General features: G+C 41.1%; 1 protein-coding gene across 1 annotated transcript; it reads right to left on the bottom strand.

Annotated features, from left to right (window-relative positions):
- Positions 1 to 2,674: 2,674 nt before the first annotated feature.
- Positions 2,675 to 21,291, bottom strand: rhbg (Rh family B glycoprotein). The gene is made up of 10 exons (XM_083761902.1): positions 20,890 to 21,291; positions 12,714 to 12,900; positions 12,421 to 12,571; positions 11,680 to 11,827; positions 11,269 to 11,435; positions 10,166 to 10,303; positions 9,618 to 9,751; positions 7,843 to 7,964; positions 7,462 to 7,535; positions 2,675 to 4,635 (listed from the first exon to the last, which is right to left on the bottom strand). The coding sequence occupies exons 1-10, from the start codon at positions 21,077 to 21,079 to the stop codon at positions 4,561 to 4,563; spliced, it is 1,386 nt and encodes a 461-aa protein (XP_083618028.1). The 5' UTR covers positions 21,080 to 21,291; the 3' UTR covers positions 2,675 to 4,560.
- Positions 21,292 to 22,381: the final 1,090 nt, after the last annotated feature.

Here is a 22,381-nt window from a genome sequence, read left to right as displayed (position 1 = left end):
CATTCCCATGTCATGTCTTACTCGTGGGCCCAAGTAGCATAATTATCCAAAATGACCAAAAATTAAAAGCCCAAAAGGAAAAGATGCCCATTTGCCTTGAATTCACAGAAATGTGAGCAACAGAAATTCACTTGAAATTACATTTCCCTTCACAAATATTATGTCAAGTGACAAGGCCCATAATAATACAAATACAAATAATAATAATAATAATAATAATAATAATTCACAACAAAACATTAACAACAACATTATATTGCCTGGCTGCAACATTGCCATGTCTTATAATTAAAGCATAGACCTAGCCTACTTGGTTATGGAATAGGACAGCAAACATTACAATTAAAACATTTGAATAAAATTGTGTTAAATGTTTGCTAAATGTCTTTAAACAACCTATTTGAACAGGCAGATTTAATTGCCTTGCTAATATGGTTTTACACAAGCAGGTTTCCTGCACCCGAAGACAATAGAATAATTACCATAGACCTAATTATAATTATTATTATTTTTTGCATTTTAATTATATCCCTATAAAGCTCAATTAAGCTCTTCAGTAGGCTACTAACGCTTGTTCAGTAAGCAGCTGCCCACCTGCCTTTTTTCCTGGGAAAGTATTGTGGCGCCTGTTCACGTCATGAGGGGAGAATTAGGGACGCTCATGGTGATGCCCCCACACCGCCAGCTATAGCATACATGGGCAAATGGCGGCCCCCACCTTCACTTAAAGCTGCTATAAGCAATAATATGTCAATTTTTTAATGACCTTTTCGTTTTTTTGTATTCAGACAGCCAGCAACGGGTAAAACGCTCCCAAAAACAATTTAGTCTCTGTGACACATCTAGGGGCCAATGCAATCTGCATTCAAAGATTTTCCCAGAAGCTTTGTCATTGGTCGATTTGCCTGTCTGCTTCCTGATTGGTTAGTCATTGCGTTTTTCTCGACTAATGACAAAGCTTCTAGGAACATCTTTGAATGCAGATTGTGTCCCCTAGATGTGTCACAGCAGGCTAAATTATTTGTGGGAGCGTTCTACCCAATGCTGGCTGTCTGAGTACCAAAAAGAAAAAGAAAAGGTCATTACATTTTTGACATATTATTGCTTATAGCAGCTTTAATGTGGCCTGCAGGTTAATCTCCGAATATTGATATATTGATTTCCGCTGTTACAAGTCCAAACATGACCAACTTTAATTACTTCAGTCTATAGTAGCTGAATGACTATTAGAATGTTTTATGTCCATTGTATAACGTATTTGCATTTAAGTTCATAAAGTTAATACGGTAAGTAATGTATAACTAAATATAGCAACAATAGCAGATTGTTTTGAGCTTGTAGATCTGCTATTATTGATAAGACAGTTTCAATGTGGCGTTGTGGCCCTCTAGAGTAAGTTTGGAACTGTAGTGTACATTCCACCAGCCAATGAGAAACCACTGTTCCCGATGACGTAACTAAAGTACGTTTCAAAATCGGTATAAGGTCAATAGGGGGTATATATCGGCTGGGTGTGTGTGTTCGGCTGGCTACATATGTACACGTGTACCGGTATGTCGGTGTACTGTGCAATGAGGGACCACTGACCTCATGGTCAGTGGTCATGGTCAGTGGTCATGCTTGCGCACAATTAAGCCATACATCACCCCCGTCCTGGCTTCCCTCCACTGGTTACCAGTGAAGTTCAGAATTAACTTCAAGTCCCTTTTACTTGTTTATAAAGCTCTGAATGGCCTAGCCCCTGCCTACATCACAGACCTGGTAAAATACCCCCCCACCCACCACTAGGCACCTCAGATCCACAGACCTTGAGCTTCTAGATGTCCCGACAACAAAGTTGAGGCTCGGCTCAGAGGTGACCGTGCCTTCTCAGTTGCAGCCCCTAGGCTGTGGAACACCATCCCCTACTCCATCAGAACCTCCCCCTCCATTGACGTTATTAAATCCAGACTTAAAATCCTGTTTTACTCCCAAGCATTTGATTGCCCGTGACCTTGTTTGTGTTTTTTAAACAGTACATTGTTTGATTTTTGTTATAGTTTGCTTATAATTGTGCTTTTATTGTCTGTGATTTTCTTTAGCTGTGTTCTCTCTATCTGTGGTGTTAATGTCTGTACAGCACTTTGGTACAATGGAAATTGTTTTTAAATGTGCTTTATAAATAAAGGTGATTTGATTTGATACATGACCTACTTGTGTGCCTACTTGTGTGCAATGCGCAAGTTGGCAGCTCGACAGAGTGCATTTCTATAGATTTTTTTGCTTTTTGCATTTTTATTGATAGTTATTAGTGAAGACAGACAGGAAAGTGGGAGGGAGAGAAGGGGAGAGACATGCAGCAAAGGTCATCATGAGCGGGACTCGAACATGCAACGCAAAGTCAGGCCAGATATGTTTCATGCGCCTGGACCACTAGGCCAGTGGGAGCCCCATGGCTATCAATTCATGAAGGAGGATTAAGCCTTCGTCATATCAAGTAGAAGTAGGCTACTATAGGTCTACTAGGATAACAATAGGTACAGTATAAGGCTATAAGCTATCAAATTCATGATCAAGAACCAAAAAATATGGCCACGGTCCAGGCTACATAGGCCTACAGTATGAATAAAATGTATAGGCCTATCCTACAGTAGCATATAAACAATTGTCAGATATGGAAAAGAAATATCGAAAATGTAAGACAAATATTTTATTTTGTCAAAAAATATAATGACACCATTTATTAACTGAACTCACAGATTTTCTCCTATCATCATCAGTAGCTCCTATAGGCTAGGCAAATGTGGCTAATCCGAAACAGCATATAGAATCATAAGGGTTACAACTACAACAAACAGTCAAACACGCATAACTGGCCATGATATAAAATTCTATAACATAACCTAATGATAGAAAACCCCAACCCTCAAGTATTAAGAGAGAATACATTGCATAAGAATACTTTCCAATAACTTCTCAGCACCTTTTAAAAGATATGTAATGCTGACAAATAAGTGGACTGGATATAGCCATTCCCAGTTTCTCAAGACATAGCCTACAATTTTCTTTGGTTTTAACAGCGCCCCCTGCTATTAAAGACTGTTTAAAACCTGTTTATATGGAAAGAGCTGTGGATCAAGCAACGGGAAATAAATAGCACCATGCATTCCAATTCCATTATACAGCACTTTCTGTTTGGCAGATCATTTCCAAATTATGCCCTTTCACTTGTAGCTCAGATAATGACAGGCGTTATAGCGACCTCGAGTGGTCACCGAGGAGTACTCGAAGAAGACAGACAGTAGCCTACAACGATCGACCTGTCGAGTGTCGATAAGTGATGTTTGAGTGATTCATTCATGGCATGCTGGCTACGGATGGATATACTGTATATTAAAACACATTGGCGTGTAACTCCCATCATAATCATTTTCTAATTTCTAATGCATATAACAAACAATGAATTATGCTAATAATCACCAAGGTAAACATAGGCCGACAATGGCATGGGGGGTATGGTGATTGTCAGCATTATGGGTCATGTAGCCCAAGATTTAGACTCGTATATATTTTATCGATTTTGAGTTTCAAAATGTCCCTGAACGGCACCAGCTGCCCCCATTAGAGCTCCGAACATACAGATGCATTTATATGCCTCTGTCCTATGCTTTTCACTGATCTTATCATCTTGCCCTGACCCCGATTGTGATGTTGTTTGGTGTTTTTAGCATTTTTTTGTACTTTGATTATGCCTTGATTCTTATGTTGTTTGATATTTTTAGTTTGATATACTTTGTACTTTATTTGTCTTGTAAAGCACTTGGCGCTGCACTCGTGTCATGAAAGGTGCTCTATAAATAACGTTTATTATTATTATTATTATTATTAAATATAAGACCGCTTACCCTGATGATGCCCGAAATGTGGCTTGAGAGGCCTGCAGGGTGCTCACTGCTTATGTATGTATTAGTCCGAATTTTCAATAAAGAAGTTTTATCACGTTTCACGTTTGTGGCCGAACGCCATTTCCCCACCTCGTTTACTTCCTGTTATACGTTGATCGTAATTCCGGCTTTCACCGGATGCGCCCCCTCAATAACGCCATCTATGGCCACTTGGAACTTTCGTCAGAATCGCCCACCCACATACGGGATTAAAACGCTTATTTAATGAAAACTACCGACTAATACATTGCACAGGCACCCCGTAGGCGTCTCTAACATTTGCGGCATCAGGGTAAGCATCTTATATTATGTATTTGTACATGTTCAGAGCTGTAAGGGGGCCGGCTGGTGCCGTTCTCCCCCTCAGGGAAATGAACTATAGACTTGAAAATGTCAAAATCGATAAAATATCTATATCTAAATCTTAGGCTAGGCCATGTAGGCTATGCTACAGACAAAACCTTTTTTACAATCTGCAATGATGGATGGAGCACAAGTGCCAAGTGTGTGTGTGTGTGTGTGTGTGTGTGTGTGTGTGTGTGTGTGTGTGTGTGTGTGTGTGTGTGTGTGTGTGTGTGTGTGTGTGTGTGTGTGTGTGTGTGTGTGTGTGTGTGTGTGTGTGTGTGTGTGTGTGTGTCTAGCTGTTGAGTTTCTCAGACTCTTCTGTCCTCACAGTGGTCAGTTCCTCATGAGCACTCTCCTCCCCTGGCATCTGAGAGAGAGAGAGAGAGAGAGAGAGAGAGAGAGAGAGAGAGAGAGAGAGAGAGAGAGAGAGGTTATGGTAAGTTTCTAGCCTGGTATCGATTCGCAACACAAGGCTAGTAAGTTTCTGTAGCAGAAATCCAATTAAATGGAATTAGTCCCCCACAATCTAGTGTCTCAACATTTCTCCTCATCATTGTTGTTTCTGAATTATCCAACAGTCCAAATATATAGGCTACCAATATGCATCCTTTAGGCTAAACCTTAATCCATGTATTCCCAGAATCACTATAGTGCAGGGGCCAACACTGATATTTTCACAAATTGATACCACCGTCCTAAGGTGACCGTAACATTTTTGTATATTTGTATTCCTCTAGTTTATATTTTAGTATGATATGATCTTCCAATTCAGTAGCTTATAACAACCTACAGGTATAGATAGGCCTATAAGGAAAATTTAAATAATAGGCTTTAATTAGCATGTGACATGTCAAACTAGGAGGTTTACATGATTCTGAATCCATTCCAAGCATTAGTTTTGCACAAAAACACTCCTTGGCCTAAATTCGGCCATAGCCACTTGCCCAAATGTGATGACCTCATCACATTTGTGATGACGGCATTAGCCGTTTTTAGCCCAAGGAGTATTTTTCGTGCAAAAACAAAACAAAAAACTTTTCCAATGGATTCAGAATCATGAAAACCCTCTCTAGTTTGACATATCACTTGGCTACTTAATGAATAATGAACTAATAATGAATAAGGCCACTCCATACTCATCTCATGCCTCAAATCCACCCTTGGAATCACTGACACTGCCCTCTCCTGGTTCCAATCATATCTCACTGACAGACAGCATTTTATTTCCATCAATAACTGCCAATCACCTCACGGCGTCCCCCAAGGTTCAGTACTCGGTCCCCTTCTCTTCATCCTCTACATGCTCCCCCTTGGCCAGCTACTCCGCACTCATGGTCTCCGCTTCCACTGTTATGCCGATGACACTCAACTATATCTCCCCGCCAAAACCATCACCCCCACCACCCACGGCCACCCTCACCTCCTGCCTGACTGACATCAAAACATGGATGCAAACAAACTTTCTAAAACTCAACTGCAATACATCTGAAATCATCATCATCGGCCCCGACTCCCTCACCCGCTCCTCTCATGACTTCTCCCTCCCCATTGATGGCTCCACTGTCACCCCCTCCACCCGAGTCCGCAACCTTGGTGTCATCCTTGACCCCACCCTCTCCTTCCAGCCCCATGTCAACCAGATCACCAAAACCGCCTTTTTCCACCTCCGTAACATTGCCCGCCTTCGTCCCATGCTATCCCACACTGCTGCTGAAACACTCATTCATGCATTTATCACATCCAGACTCGACTACTGCAATAGCCTCCTGTATGGCGTCACCACCAAGGTCCTCAAAAAACTACAGTATGTTCAAAATTTCCGCCGCCCGCCTGCTCACCAGAACAAGATCCAGGGACCACATCACACCCATCCTCCGTGAACTCCACTGGCTCCCAGTCAAGTCCAGAATTGACTTCAAAATACTCACCATCACCTACAAAACCCTCAACAACCAGGCCCCCCTCTACCTCTCTGAACTCATCAACCGCCATGTCCCCTCCCGTTCCCTCAGGTCAAGCACTGCCAACCTACTGGAACCCCACAAATCCAACAAACGGACATGGGGAGACAGGGCCTTCGCAGTGGCTGCCCCTTCTCTCTGGAACTCACTCCCAACTAACATCAGAGCTGCCCCCACCCTTGAAATGTTCAAAAGCACACTCAAAACCCACCTTTTCAAACTGGCTTTCCCTACATAACCCCCCCCCCCCACACACACACACACACACACACACACACACACACACACACACTTACTTTTACTTATTTATAGTTTTTAACCTTTTAAACCTTTTTAAATATAGTTTTAATAGTTTTCTAATAAATATGTCTGAACTTCTTTCTGTAAAGCGACTTTGTGTACCCAGAAAAGTGCTATATAAATATATATTATTATTATTATTATTAATAATAATAATAATGAATCAAAATACAAAAATGTTACCTTCACCTTAGTGGTACCAAAAATCTGGTTCGGCCCCTGGACTATAGGGTGCATGTGAAAAGAGAATGAGTCATTCATGTCTGAAAACGACATTTGTATTTTGTATACACCTTTCCAAATGCATTGACCGCTTGCACCACCTGGTGGTCAGTCACGGTTAATTATAGTGGAGCACCAGGGCTATAGTGACATTTGGTTAGCCATCACATAATCACATCAGATGCTCATATTTATGTATATGAATCATTATGAGAAAATGTCAAACTTTTGAGTGGTGTTTTGATGGTATATTATATAGGCTGGTGGTAGTTCAAAAAACATTAAAGGTATATTCAGTGATTTCGCTTAATTCAAATATCACTGTTTCAGTGTTTTGTTATTGTTGTTGTTGTTGTGATAATCCTCCTTACTATAGAGTGCGCTGACCATTATAAGGAGTTCCTCCCTGTCCCCAGTTCACCCCTAGCTGGGGTAAAAAAAACGTAGGTTTCGTTTTTGGCTAGAGGGCCCAGCCTTCATCCAATCAGGATAGAGCGGGGCCTTCCTCCAGTCATGATTGAGCGGGCCTTGGTGCACGTGCTGTTGGCCTGTTGTGTGTCCCCCCCACTGTAGAGCGTGCATGTGCACATCTTGTTACTGAGGCGGACCAGGTTTTTCACCCAAATCACTGAATGCTCCTTTAAAATAAAAAAAGGAATGAAAGAAAACAGCAACTCGCTCCTTTTAGCAATTTAGGGCATCCCACGCACCTCCCAGTAGATGCTATCCTCATAGCAGATAGTGTCAGGAGGAGCACCATAGATGGGCAGCTTCAAAATGAAACCTAACACAGGGAAAGAGGCATAGTCAAAATAATAATACATCAAAATGAAACCTAACACAGGGAAAGAGGCATAGTCAAAATAATAATACATCAAAATGAAACCTATAACACAGGCAAAGAGGCAGTCATTCATAATAATAATAACAGTATTTCCAGGCTATTGTTCTTTTTTACTCCACTACAATTATTTGAAAGGTTTAGTTACTTTAGTTACTTTTTTAATACTGGTATTTCAGTATTGATACTTTTACTTAAGTAAAATACGTGAGTACTTCTTGTCTTCTTCCATCACTGTCTGTATACCTACCAACAAGGAGTCCACCACCCAGTGCCATGCCCAATGTGACTGCCAGTGAGATGGCCTGGCGAACACCCTGGAATGATGCTTCAACGACCCCAGAGTCCACATCAGGGAAGACGTCCGCCATGCTGAAAATCACAGAGGGAAAAAAAATAAAAAAATAAAAAAACATTACTACTTTAGTTTCTAAGTATATTAAACATACAGAAATGTGTCTTGATTTTATTGGTGGAAAAGGAGTAGGTTACCCGTGATGGAATGACAACATGACCTTGCATACAATATACAAAGGAACGGGGCAAGGAATATACATTCATAATAAATATATCTCTGCTGTCGGGCTTGGAATGGACAAATTTTCAGGAAATGAAGAAAACCTTATATTTTTAAAACAATATTTTTAAAACAATATTCAATATTTTTTCACCAACACAGACAGGTGTTTCAATCGCAAATAAAAATGGAGTTAGCTAGTTTCTGCCAGACAGCGACAATATTTATACTAAACTGTTGCTCACTGTAGTTTTGGGACACATATCCAGATGCCCTTTACTGTAAACTGAGCAGAGGGATGTTAAAGGGGAATGCCACTCTGGGACTCTTGTATCAGTAGAAATAAAAGGTTCCTTTCCTTATTATACAAAGTGAAATGAGCTCCCCAGCTCAAGCCCTCTACATCATCAGTCCGGACATATAGCCCGAACTTACTGGACATGTTCCCAGCTTCCTGTTTTACAAAGGACTTTCAGTTGGAAAAAGTGTGGCCATCTGATTAAAACTAAATAATGAAACACAGAAATCGGTTGGTTTCTCCAAAGTTGGGTTAGTAGGATTGGGTTAACCAGATGGTAAAATAGAGTGAGTTTAGAGGCATGCATCATTGTGCCATCTACACATCTATGCCCAGGGGCCATAAATTGTCTCATAATAATCCACCTCATGGTTAAATGCCGTTCTGGAGCATGAAGCATAAAACAGACACTTACAAAGAAAGTTGATATACACTGCAGTTATAATGATAACAATTTGCTGCCAAGAGGGAACAATGCAGTTGCTCTGTTGTAGTTGACAGTAGGCCTATACAGTGAGAAAATGTGGAAATTCTGGCTGAACCACTGCCAAGCTATGTTAATTATTGCTCTCAAATTGCTCTTAGTAATTTAGCTTCAAATCTAATCCTACACTTAAAACCTGTGTTCAGTTCAGGGCACACAGCCAACTCCTTAGGTTTAGAAATAATGTCGTCTTTGTGATTTAACTTTTATTTAACCAAGGACGCTTTTCGAATTAATTTGTAGTGTTACACACTTTCACTGTCACATTCAAGAGGCATGTGTATTGTAGAGAGTAGGCTATTGGTCGCTGAAATCATGGAAGTTGTGATAGTCCTTGGGGAAAGTGAGAGTATACCTGAAGCTCAGCCTCATTCACATTCCCTGTCCATAATGTTCTGTGTGGGTCCAGTGATCCTAATTAGAATCATTCCACTCACACTCCTGGGCGCTACACTTCCTCTGCCAACCTGGGGGGGCAGCAGACTGACCTCATGCTTCCTTCTATGCATGAGGAGTCCAAGCTGTTTCTTTTCACCTGACAGGGGGGAGTTTCCCCGGCCGGACGTAGCCCCCACCCATAAACCTCAGAAATTGGCATGTGACAAAAATGTTTTCAAGTGTTGACGCACAGCAACAACATTATTTTCAATTGAAAATACATTGCCATCTTCTTTCAGTAGGTTTGGTGACGATGAGATGAGATTACTGACATACTAAATTACTCACCCATCTCCATAGATGTCTTTGGTAGCCAGCGCAGCAGTGACAGCTCCCACAATGGCACCCAGAACGCCAGGCATACCGTGCAAGTTGTGAACTCCACAGGTGTCCTGGATCTTCAGTTTTTCCTCCAAGACTGGCTGAGTGGGGTTAAGGAAAGGAAGGGTAAATTCATGATGACATTGCTGTGTCTGTGGTGTGAGGACTAATGTTATGTTGAAATAGTTTAAAATTGAGAGGAGACTTGTGCATTTTCTCTTTTATTCTTTCTGTTCATTTTGCATTGAGCAATGGCAAAAGGTAGGCTGGTTAGTTTCTTTATAATTAAATACATGACAAAAGTCAAACCGATAAGGATTGGAGTCAATTCCACATAAATCTAAGCTTCAGCTCAGTTACACAGCAAAATCCTCATTGTCCATTTAACAAAAGAAAAAAGAAAGAAAGTAAGAATGTAAATTTCCTTTAGCATAAGATGATACATCCACTTCTTAGATGACCTGACATAAAAGTACGTACTGAATGAGCAGTGCAACAGATGGAAACATCCTTACTGTGAGGTACTTATAGCCTAGCACAGAGATGATTCCAGCCAAGAAGCCAACGATCATGGAACCGTAAGGTGTTAACATCATCTCGCCAGCCGTTCCTGCGGCAACTCCACCCGCCAGGGCAGCATTTTGGATATGGACCTAGAAGATTATTAGATCAAAGCTCAATTTGTATCAATTTGTGTAAAAAAAAACTACAAAACATGTGAATAGATATTTAGACCACCTTCTTGATGTTCATTTGTAGTGTTGGCTATTGGCCAATATTGCCCAGTAGCCTCACCTATAGACTGGTGAGTATACCTTTGACTATAAATAACTAATGTGTTTTGTAGTATTGTGTTGGTGAGGATCGTTTGCAAGGGACTGTTAAGGAGTCCCTTCAAACAAAAAATGAATGCACAAAGCAGGTGAAGAAGAACATTTGAAAAATTCCTGGGAGATCAGCAGGTATTTTACAAACACACGTTACTATACCTCAATCATAATTCATGTGTGCTATGCCTGATTTACTTCCTGATACTCTGATACTGTCAGTTGATTAGCTCATCTTTATTATCATTGAAATGCACAGACATCTCTTAGACCTGATTGTCGTTGGTGTGGAATGTCCCATCTTGATTATATTATGACTTGCCATATTATGGGCCTAACTGAGTTTGGTTTGGTTAGTTATTTTGGTTGAGCAACATAGTCAGGTGATAAAATATGAATCAGCCCCATTGTCATCAACAATAGAGAGACAGTTTGACTCATCTGATTAAATACCAAGACTCAGCAATGCCAGTCGGGTGCATTATTGCTACCGCATGACTCTTAAGGAACCACTTCAGTTAGGTTAACACAGGATACAGTGATACACAAGACTATCTAGTAATGTATGATTAGGTTAAAAAAAAAAAAGGCAGGTTGCATAATGCTGACATTATAATACATTGTGATGTAAGCAACATGGCTGCAGCTGATACAATTAATAATGGGTTAGATTTAGGTATGCCAATATGCAAGGATTAACAATACTCTTGACTATTGTCAATGTTGCACATTGGCACACCCATGGCACTGGCATTAGGCTAGCACCTCCTGTTAATTCTTGACTTCCTCACCATGTCCAGTTTGCCGTCGTGAGCGGTGAGGGCAGACATGCCGTATGTGGCCAGAGTACAGGAAGCTAGGGAGTAATAGGTGTTCATGGCTGTCCGGTGCTGGTCATCTCCATGGGCAGTGATGGCCGAGTTAAAACTAGGCCAAAACATCCACAGGTAGATGGTACCTGAGAAAAACATGCAACAAACTTTCTTGGTAATATTCGAAACTGAGAAATTTACCTAATAGAAATATTGGGCAGATGAATCATGCATTTGTAAGCACTGTAAAGCACAGTCAGAACTACAGTACAAACACCCCACAGACTGAGACAGAACAATCAGAGATGTGTAGTGCAGCCGTCACTGATAAACTGAGCTCCCTACTGGCCTGAAGGCTTTCTGCACTACATACTTGTAAATTATCCTTACCGATCATGGCAAACAAATCTGAGTGGTAAACAGAGCAGTTCCTGTGCTTGCTCTTGTCCAGGTTGGGGCGGTAGTGCACGCGAGCCACCATAAGGCCAAAGTATGCTCCAAATGTGTGGATTGTCATGGAGCCACCAGCATCTCTTGCCTGAAGAGCAATTCACAAACATGTTTTAATGTTTGGGGAGTAAGAATTAAGTTGAAGCTGAGGAATTGATTGTGCGTGTGATCATATTAATTCCAAAATGACAGACCTCCAGTACAATTACAATTATAGCCTATTTTACATTAAAGGTTTTATGACATTCCTTTTCATTTATTTTTCTTTTTCTTTTTTCTTTTAGGTTTTATGACCTCAATTACACCCAAAAAACCTGAACTTTGAACATTCAGTGGATTTTCTGTGGTCTGAAGTTTTCTTTGGGGTTTTTTGGGCCTTTTGAGCTACAATGAAAACAGGCAACACAGTGAAACAGTGACATCTGCTGGCAAATCCCATTGACATATATGGGATTTGCAGTAAGTGATGTCACTTACTACCGGCAAATCAGAGCACCTGTTTGAGCCAGAAAACCCCAGATCACAGAAAATCTACTGAATGTTAAAAGTTCATGTTTTTTGGGTGCAATTGAGATTAGAAAATCTAAAAAAAAACAAGAACAATTCCAAAACCTTTTTTTTAATGTCACAATCCCTTTAAAAAGTAATAGAGAACATTTCACACAGATGAACAGAACTCACCCCTAACGCAGTCAGCAGGATAAACTCATTCACAGCAAACAGGATGACCTCAAACACGGCCATTACCAGGAGCTGGACTGGACTGGTCTTACCCAGGACTGCACCAAATGAGATCAGTACAGCCCCGGTGCAGAAATCAGCATTGATCATACTAGATAAGAGAAATCAGAGAAAATCTACATTTACACAAGTACATCATTATTATCTTTCAGAAATCTGTAACAATTTCTGATAACTTTTGCCTATAATGACAGGCCTAAAATTGTCCAGGTTGAAAGTGGTTAAGCACACACCTCTCCACTCCAATGTGGATCTTGCCATGGTGCATGCCATGGAAGAAACCCTGCATCAGGGTGGCCCATTGCAAGGCGAGGGCTGCAATCAGGAAGTTGAAACCCACGCTGCTGAAACCATAGCGCTGTAAGAAGGTCATGAGGAAGCCGAAGCCAATGAAGATCATCACATGAACATCCTGGAAGCCTGCAAATTACAGACAAACGCATGAAGATCATCACATGAACACCATGGAAACTTGCACAATGCAGACAACGTGTAGACCACAGACTACGAAAAAGCATGTAAAATGATGAAGATCACATCAGATCTACATGTAATGTAAGCTTGCATTAAAGTTTGGCGATACACCCAGGGGAATGAAACCATAAGCAGGTGTTGTAGTTTGTTTTCCTGTACAGTTAAAAAATACTGCAAGGTAAACAAAAACAAAACATGGCAGGCTGATCTTATTACACTTATGTAAGCAACACAGCGGCAGCTAATACAACTAATAATGATTGTTAGATTTAGATGTGCCAATGTGCTAAGGTGCCAAGGGACAGTAGTCAAAAGCATTGTCAATGATTTCACACTGGCATGCCTAAATCTATCCCAGCTGTTATCATTTTTTAGCTGCAGCTACGTTGCTGCCATGTTTTAATTTTTTTATAGAAAAACAGGAAAGTACAAAATTGGCTTTCATTCCACTTGAAAACACAATGCGTAAAAGGGCATACAAGATATTCTTCAGTATTCACAGACCATGTGATGACCACCATACATTAAATGACATGGCTTTATCATTCAAATGTCTATTTCCTGGTGAATCAGCACATAATCAGTGGTCTCTGGGGACTTTGGTGCTGTTGCTGCCCTACATACTGTATACTGTACAATGGGATAAAACAGGAACTGAAAAATTCACTTTCTTGTGAAATCTATGTAAGCGACTTGATTGCATTCATTAAAGGTAATATAATCGTATTAAACCAAAACACAATTTGCTTGGGCATCACATTGGGGAAGGAAATCACTGCAATCAGTGCCCCATTCATTCAGACTTTCTGTTTCTCCCTGTGGTCAAAGCCGCTAGGACTGTATTCTTTCTGTCCTTGTTCAGTACAAACTGTTAGACAATATCGCTCTTGACGGCGACCGCTGTTGCCATGGGAACTGATTTTTGGCATGACTGTCAATGCCATTGCCTCTGTCCCCAATGACACAGCCCAGATACACAATGTCACCTACACGTACCCTACACCAGCACTCTTCACTAACTACAAACGATAGTTTGTTTCATACAAGTTTCATACTGTATGTATTCCCAGGAAAAGGTTGTCTAAGATTATGTGGAGGCCTATAGGTGATCTTTTTGCGCAAGGCAGCTACTGTATTATCCTATAATAAAGTTGACCGTAACATTCTTATCTCAAAGGAGTGAGGTCAACATACAGTACAGTACAATGTTGTAGTTAGCCTCATAGCATAATAAAAGTAATTTATTGGCCAAATTTACATTTCTGCCTAACTCTACTCCTAACACTGCTGTGCTGTGCGGTGCGTCCTACATTTATAAGATGTTTTTTCTGTCGATCGCCTCAGGAGACGCGCTCCCAAATGCAAGCCAATGCTCGCTTGCACTATTTACATAACCACGGTTATTGCATAACCTCCAGTCTTTTCTCATGATTGAGTCAACTAGATGACTTAGGCAGATAGTGGTTTTTCATTAATTTCTTTCTGAAAACCGATTAGTACGGAGCCCCTAAGGGGACATGGGAAGATAAATAAATTAACTTGTTCCTCCCTTTACCCTAATAGCTGGTTATAGGAGGGGTTAGTACCCCTCAAAAAATGCATTCTCATTTTTAAAGTTTTTATTAAGCATAGAAGAGGGGTATGGACAGGAAAAATGCAGTACATATGTTATGCTTCTTTTTCTATTTTTACATACAAATACATGGACAGAGAACAGACAGGAAACAGGACAGTTCTGATACTACATGGACAGAATTGTTTTTGAGTTGGTTTGAGTGGTCACAAAACTGAAACTGAAACAAAACTAAAATTAGACTAAACAAAACAAAACGAAAGACAAGGCAAATAGCAACCCCCCACCCTCCCACTTGGAACTTTGACACCTTTTTCTTTCACTGTATACGTTTTTTTTTTTTTTTTAATAGAATAAATAGTAGTAATAGCCGGAAAGGATTTCATGAGCATAAGAGAAGAGAAGAGAAGAGAGATATGAGAAGTAGAAAAGAGAGAAAGATAGACGGAAGTATAAGGAGTGGGGTTGGTGTGCGGAGTAGGAGGGGAACATCATGGTTTGTAACCATTGGTCTATGGGGTGTTCAGAACATCATGGTTTGTAACCATTGGTCTATGGGGTGTTCAGAACATCATGGTTTGTAACCATTGGTCTATCTATGGGGTGTTCAGCAGACTTGAGAGATTCTCGAGATAGGTTATTGTCGGACCCTAGGAGGGGGTGAATCCTCCTGGAGAGCAACGTAGATCGAAATGAATTCAGATTCAGGAATAACATGGTATCTTTCAGCCAATGGTCTGATTTAGGGGGGAGTGGAGATTTCCAGTCTAGGAGGATTCTCCTTCGAGCGAGTAATGATAGAAAGGCTAGTTATAATAATAATATATACGATTTATATAGCGCTTTTCTGGGTACCCAAAGTCGCTTTACAGAAAGAAGTTCAGACATATTTATTAGAAAACTAATTAAAACGATTTAAAAAGGTTTAAAAGGTTAAAAACTAGAAATCAGAATCAAAAGAAGGACAAACAAGAAGGGTGTGTGTGTGTGTGTGTGTGTGTCTCCCAGTGAGTCTACACAATTAGAAAACTTAGAAAAAATGTTATTTTGATCAACATGGCCTGTTATCTCTCGTAATGGTACCATTGGCCAACATCAATACAGTTCTTTAGTTTGGGTCTGGAAGGCTAAATCTCATCAAATGGTGGTCCGTGGCTCAAATGCAGAATAAATATGCAGGGAAAGCCAGTTTGAAAAGGTGGGTTTTGAGTGTGCTTTTGAACATTTCGAGGGTGGGGGCAGCTCTCATGTGAGTTGGGAGTGAGTTCCAGAGAGAAGGGGCAGCCACTGCGAAGGCCCTGTCTCCCCATGTCCGTTTGTTAGATTTGTGGGGTTCCAGTTGGTTGGCAGTGCTTGACCTGAGGGAGCGGGAGGGGACATGGCGGTTGATGAGTTCAGAGAGGTAGAGGGGGGCCTGAACCTTTTTGTTACACTTAATATTTAAAAAAAATGCATTCTCAGGTGGGGTTGTGGATTTTTATCTAATCAGGAGAGGGTATCCATTTATCACCTTCAATTGTATAGATTTCTTTTTTTTGCGTTTTGTGCGCTCATTATCATCCCTTCTGATTTCACTTATTTATACTATATGTGTTCTCTATACCCTCTATACAGCAATAAGGATGCCTTCATAAATAAATATATATAATATATAATATTATTTTATATTATTGTCATTCCCATACTCACCATTCATTATTGGTACAACAATGAAATATAAACACAATTCCAGCTTCCGTGACTTCAAAACGCACGCACAAACACACACACACACACACACACACACACACACACACACACACACACACACACACACACACACACACACACACACACACACACACACACACACACACACTTCAATGGTCGGTAACCCTTTTCCTAGGGTGACTATAATATTTTCAAACCCCCATACTGGGACGCTTTCATTCAGCTCATGTGACAGAGAACATGCCAAGTTAAAAATTGTCCAACTCTAACTCTAGCCCTATAAGCTATTAAGTGTAGTTGACCTTTACTCTCGTGTGCTTCGTTTTACTCAACCTTGGGGAAAAATTGTTCTCAATGGCTTGCATTGGAGCCACGGCAGTCTGACACCAAATCGGAAAAATCACTGTACTTTTTACTTTCAACTTCTCATGTGTATACTCACTGAGGTAAATTGACACATGAGACGTAGCTTGCAAGTCAGATCAGGCAGACACACTCGAGGGGGTTCATGCCATGCTCAAAGGCGCATACTATACTCAAGGGGTTAACATGCTACATTACTTGTGGGCGTATAAGTGTGTGCAAGTCCCACACGTCATTCGCCGATGCGGCAGTCAGCTGACCAATTGGGCAGGCTACTTAAATCGTGGAGTGCCACGATTTGTTTCCACGCTAAAACATGATCATCAGGTATTATTACAATATAAGGGGGAAGAACATTTTCCAAAAAGTGTACAGTATTTGTTAAAATCATGCTTTTATGTGGACACGCCCACCAGTTCGTTAAGTATGCCTGGTTTGCCTGGTGGGTGGTGATGGGTGGTGATCCACCTGAACTGAAGCCGCACCCACAGCTGTAGTTGTATGATAAAGGGGGAGGGGTTAGGGGAGGGGCTGATAGTGTGGTGTCACTTTATTACTGTTTACTTCATTGGCCCGTTTGACTGTCAAGGGTTCAGCCTCCAGAAAGAAACCCTAAATACAAAGTTAATACACCATTGCACATAAAAACATCTCCAGGGTGTCTAATGAAGTACTGTCATCTCATAGACACATGAAAAACTGGAAAAATACAAAAATTTTGGCACTCCATCTTTAAGCTCACTAGACTGCATGCTCTTCATGCCTTCCTCTGCTCATGGTTCCTGGTTGTATCATGTGATGTTTGCTCCCACCACCACCCCAGCACCACCGGTGGGCTCTGCTATTTATGCTCCCCATGGGGGGGGGGTTGTTGTATATCTATCTCCCTGCTCTTTATGTTTTATGTTGTTGCTTAATCGTGCCGAGCAGGGAGAAATCCAGCAGAGCCGAACGCCAAGTCAAATATCATATGCACACTTGTTACTCATTTCGTAATAAATATTGGTAAATCTATTCGTGAGTTGTCTGACTGAATGACGATTGTACTAACTACTTTGACATTGATGGATTGAATATGTGAGAAAAAGCATTCCTCTCTGCCATAGTCCCATGACATCCCCCCCTGCCTCCAGGGCAAGCTGCTTCACACACCTGCAGGTTAAGGTTGCGTGCATGCGTGCGTGCGTGCGTGCGCGTGTGTGTGTGTGTGTGTGTGTGTGTGGAGGGGGGGGGTCACAGGAATCCACAGGTCTTGTGGTGTGTAGTAGTAAGCTAAACACACGCTCAGGTGAACTTTCAACAAGTGTGCTTCACGCTGGGCCACACCCCCAACCGCCCCTCCCACCGTGCGTGTCACTTCAGATTGGTTAAGGTGGATCTGTGGAGAGTCGAGGGCAAGCAGCTCTGTGAGTGATATACAGTGATGAGATCAAGCTCATGAACACGAACGAAGAAGCAGTGTTAATGTTTTCACAATATTTAGATTTTGTCTTAGTCTTAGTCTTTTGAATAACACACCATTTAGTCTTAGTTCAATTTGTCTTCTGAAAAACCTTAGTTGACTTTAGTTTTAGTCTTAGTCAACAAAATTAACACTGCGAGGAAGACCAAAATCGAACGGAATGCAAGCACAGGATGAGTTAATGAAATATCTCAAGGCACTGGCATTCATGCAAATTGAATTTATAGCCGTTTGTTATGTATCCAAATAGTAAGAAGATAACATTGAACCTTTTTCCTCAATATGAGGAAGGGAATTAAAGGGATAAACTACTACTAAACAATACAATGCAGGTTGTCATTCTGCAATTAAGTCACCTGGAATATCACCTCTGGCTTGACAGAGAGCTTCAGTGTTATTTGTACATACAATATCAACAGACTCTTGATTGAATTCAAAGAAATGGCCTTGTACATGAATAGGTTATAATATACCAATAATAATAATATGCAGTATGCTAAAACAATGTAAATAGCAAGAGTTATTAACTGTGTATTTCAAATTGCCTATATTTGAGTTGACAGTTATATGTGAATTGAAATACTCAAAGTAGAACTGCTACTTGACTTAAATAAGAAATATGGTTATTTTGATTGAAAACGACTCAAGCGAATGTACAAAAGAGGTTATTTTTAGACTACACTGTCACTCACGTCATGAGTTATGTGAAAGGGCCAATGTGGCATCGTGACCGTAACATTATGAATACACGCCAACCTATCTCTCTCCAATTCAGATCTCTTATGATCATATTTTCTTTATAAGAACTAGGGCTGTCAAAGTTAACGCACTATTAACTAGTTAACTCACAATCCTTTTAATGGCACTGCGCGATTAACGCACTGTGAAGTTTGACAGAATGGTTGAGACACGCATGCATGTGAATGCAGGCAGTCAGTGAGCCCCGCCTCTCTCCCCCTCTCTCTCTCTCCCAGTGAGTCTACACAATTAGAAAACTTAGATTTATTTTTATTTTGATCAAATGGCCTGTTATCTCTCGTAATGGTACCATTGGCCAACATAAATACAGTTCTTTAGTTTGGGTCTGGAAGGCTAAATCTCATCAAATGGTGGTCCGTGGCTCAAATGCAGAATAAACTAGAAAAAGTGCCCTTCTGGGCACAGGTCTCCACCAGGATAGGAATGTAGGACATTGCAGCTTTCCTTCATCTGGTGGTTGGATAAAAGGGCAACAAAAGTAAACCAGTTATAGCGCCACCTTGAGGCTGAGTTGAAATTGTTCATGTGGCATTTCTTCCTCGGCCTAGTGGGAATGTGCGTGCACAATTTCACGGAAATCACGCGATGTGTTCATGATTTGCAGCATTTTGTTTGAAACTGTGAACTTTGGAAGAAACTGTGAACTTTGGAAGCCAATCTTAACCAATCAGGATGGAGTCTGAGAAATCTGAAAGACCCGTTTCGTTGAATGGCTCTAGAGAGACTGTGTACCAACAAAGCGGCCTCCTGGTGGCGCTATAACAGGCCGTTCTGGAAATTTTGGGGCAGAGGTTCATCGTTGGCATCCAGGGAGTGTGTCTGCAAAATTTGGCATCGACCGGGTTAACGGTGCCGGAGATTAGCTGCTCACGGACACACACACGGACGGACACACGGACGGACACACGGACGGACGGACGGAGTGCAAAACATACTCTCTCCCCATGCCTTCGGCCTGGTGGAGACAATAATGGGCCTTGATATGAAAAATCTTGAAAACCACTGATTTAAGGTATATTTAGAACGTATACAACATATGCGATTAATCACAGTTAACTATGGACAATCATGCGATTAATCGAGTTAAATATTTTAATCGATTGACAGCCCTAATAAGAACGCTTTCTAAAAGATTGCTGTACAAATAAAAAAAATACATACTCTAGTGAAATTAAACAGATTAGAGAGTAATTACTAATTAGTTACTTTCCATGCACTGGCGTTATACAGTCAGTATGTTACCTCGTCCTCTACGCTGAGGCACTCTACACTGTGAAACACTAAACCATTTTTTACACCAATCCATTTAATCATTGGACCTGGAAGACATCACTATAAACTGTTGTTTAGACTCAAAGAATGGGACCATCACAAACACTCCTCCAATTAGGAATTTGCACGCTCTTTGCCTCATGCTGCTCAACAATTTGTTGTTGACAGGTTGTGACAGCCATGAAGCATTTCACAAGCTTATTGTAGCAACACAACAGAGACTAAAGGCTCACAAAACATGCACCATTGAGAGTGTGCAAGAGTGGCATGTATTATAAGCTGACAAGACTATAACCATCTAGTGATAGAGCACACATACAATGATGAGATTTTAGTTTAGTAAGCTTTTTGAGATAATGAAATTGTAGCATGCTAAAGCAGGGGGTAACTCATACAATCATGAAAGCCAATCTGTCTCACCTCACTTACACTATACTGTAGGTCCCCATAATGCAATCTACAGAACTGTACAGGCATATCCTACCCCTGCAACCTGGAAATGTTCAGTATGTAGTTTCTATGAGGTGTTGAGACAATAATCAAAGCATCACACATATGAACCTAAAATCACAGTGCAATGGGGTGCCCAAAGACACTCTACCTCCATTCCCTCAAAGTATCCCATTTCTGAAATGTTTTCTTGGGGAGCTACAACCATCCGTCATCTCTCCAAGCCAACATTTATGCTCCTGTGACCCCCCCACACAGACACACCCACCCCAGACCACTCTGAACCTCATTAGTCACCTCAGTACCCTCGCACTCAAACAACCTCATCTCTCTCCAGGTCACCTACTTGGGTAGCGGTAGTAGAATTCATTGTCAGCGTCAGTCTCGGAGGTGTTCTTCATATGCTCGTGCCATTTCTTTGCGTCTGTGTGGTCGTCGTACTCCACCAGTGCACCGAAGAGGATGATGAGGATGATCTGCAGGATGAGGCATGCAGCCGGCAGCTTCACCCTCATATTGGTTGCTGCGTCTGTCATGGTGCGTCTGTGTGTGGGGAGAGGGGGGGTGGTATTCACCTGAGTCCTGGTCTTAGAAACGGATTGAAAGGGTTAAAGATCCAACAGATCTCAAGAATTGGTGTGTCTGTCTCTCTCTCTGTCTCTCTCTCTCAGAAACACACACACACACACACGCACACATACACACAGAGGTGTCTTCAGTTCAGAGAGGGGACACTCTGAGCATAAGGGAGAAGCCAGCAGACAGACACATGAGTTTGGTCTAACTTTTTGTGTTTTCGTTCACGCCCACTCATTTCTGCCGCCAATGAGGCACAGGCCCCTCCTCTACCTCTACTACTGCAAGCTTTAAGGAGGCCTGAAATGTTTGATCTCATCTTAACTGAACCACTTAATGGTTTTTAACTCAACAAAATTAGGTCAAAAAGCCATCATGTCTTGTTAGTTTCATGTTAATCAATTGAACTTGACCCCTGACAGCATAAAGCTTTCAGAAGATGCCAGTTTGAATCCCAAGTGGCAAAGTCGAGGAGTATTGCTTTTCAATTCTTGCTCTAGTTACAGTAAAGTGTCTTGGTGGAGAATGATAGAGGAGGGTCATTGTAGTAGGCAGCTCACAGGTGGGAACACATGCTATGAATGCAAAACATGAAAAGACGTTGAAAAAGAGAATTTTCTGAGCGACACTCTCATCTGGATAAACATGATGGGTAAAAACACTAATGTTTAATGTACGTTAGCACAATGTACTACAACAAGTATGCAGCAGCATGCAAAACACATTTTAATTATGGACTGAATGAACACTGATTTCATTTCATACATTACATTTCACTATAATTAACTAACTAATAGTTTGTTTTATGATTGTTTACGTAGTTTGGTGGAGAGATTTGGAATGAACAATACACAACATTTCATAGCCTTCTAGACTCACTATAGGAAAAGAGCTGAGACAGAGGGGTCTTTGAGGATGACACAGTAGATTGGGGGAAGCCTGCGGGACTGAGGAACATCTTAGAGTAGACTTTTGGTAAAAAAAAAAGAAGAAAAAGAACGATAGCAGGGAAAGATGTTGATTTAGGGATGAGTCTGTGCACATCCTGCTACTGGCATTGTAATGGTCGATAAGAGATGTCACTCCTGCTGCTATCATCATCTTCCATCGATGGAGTCTGCCTTTTCTTCAGAAAGAAACATCTTACAGGAATGCTGTTGGTTTTGGGAAATCTTAACTAGCACTTCAGACCACAGGCGTCAAAGGTAAACAGCAGAAGTGAGGGCCCTCTTGTCTGTCAAGACAAAATCCTTCTATATCTG

The sequence above is a fragment of the Protomyctophum parallelum genome (assembly GCF_964188405.1).
Source record: "Protomyctophum parallelum genome assembly, chromosome: 3".
Taxonomy (NCBI): domain Eukaryota; kingdom Metazoa; phylum Chordata; class Actinopteri; order Myctophiformes; family Myctophidae; genus Protomyctophum; species Protomyctophum parallelum.
This window is presented reverse-complemented; position numbering and strand designations above follow the sequence as displayed.

Bases quoted from the DNA above. Each gene is read 5' to 3' on its own strand.
- rhbg (XM_083761902.1), bottom strand. From the start codon at position 21,079: ATGACAGACGCAGCAACCAATATGAGGGTGAAGCTGCCGGCTGCATGC. The intron at 11,828-12,420 runs GTGAGTTCTGTT...ATTGCTCTTCAG, and splicing joins TCCTGCTGACTGCGTTAGGG to GCAAGAGATGCTGGTGGCTC. The intron at 9,752-10,165 runs GTAAGGATGTTT...AACCCCACTCAG, and splicing joins TAGGCTATAAGTACCTCACA to CCAGTCTTGGAGGAAAAACT.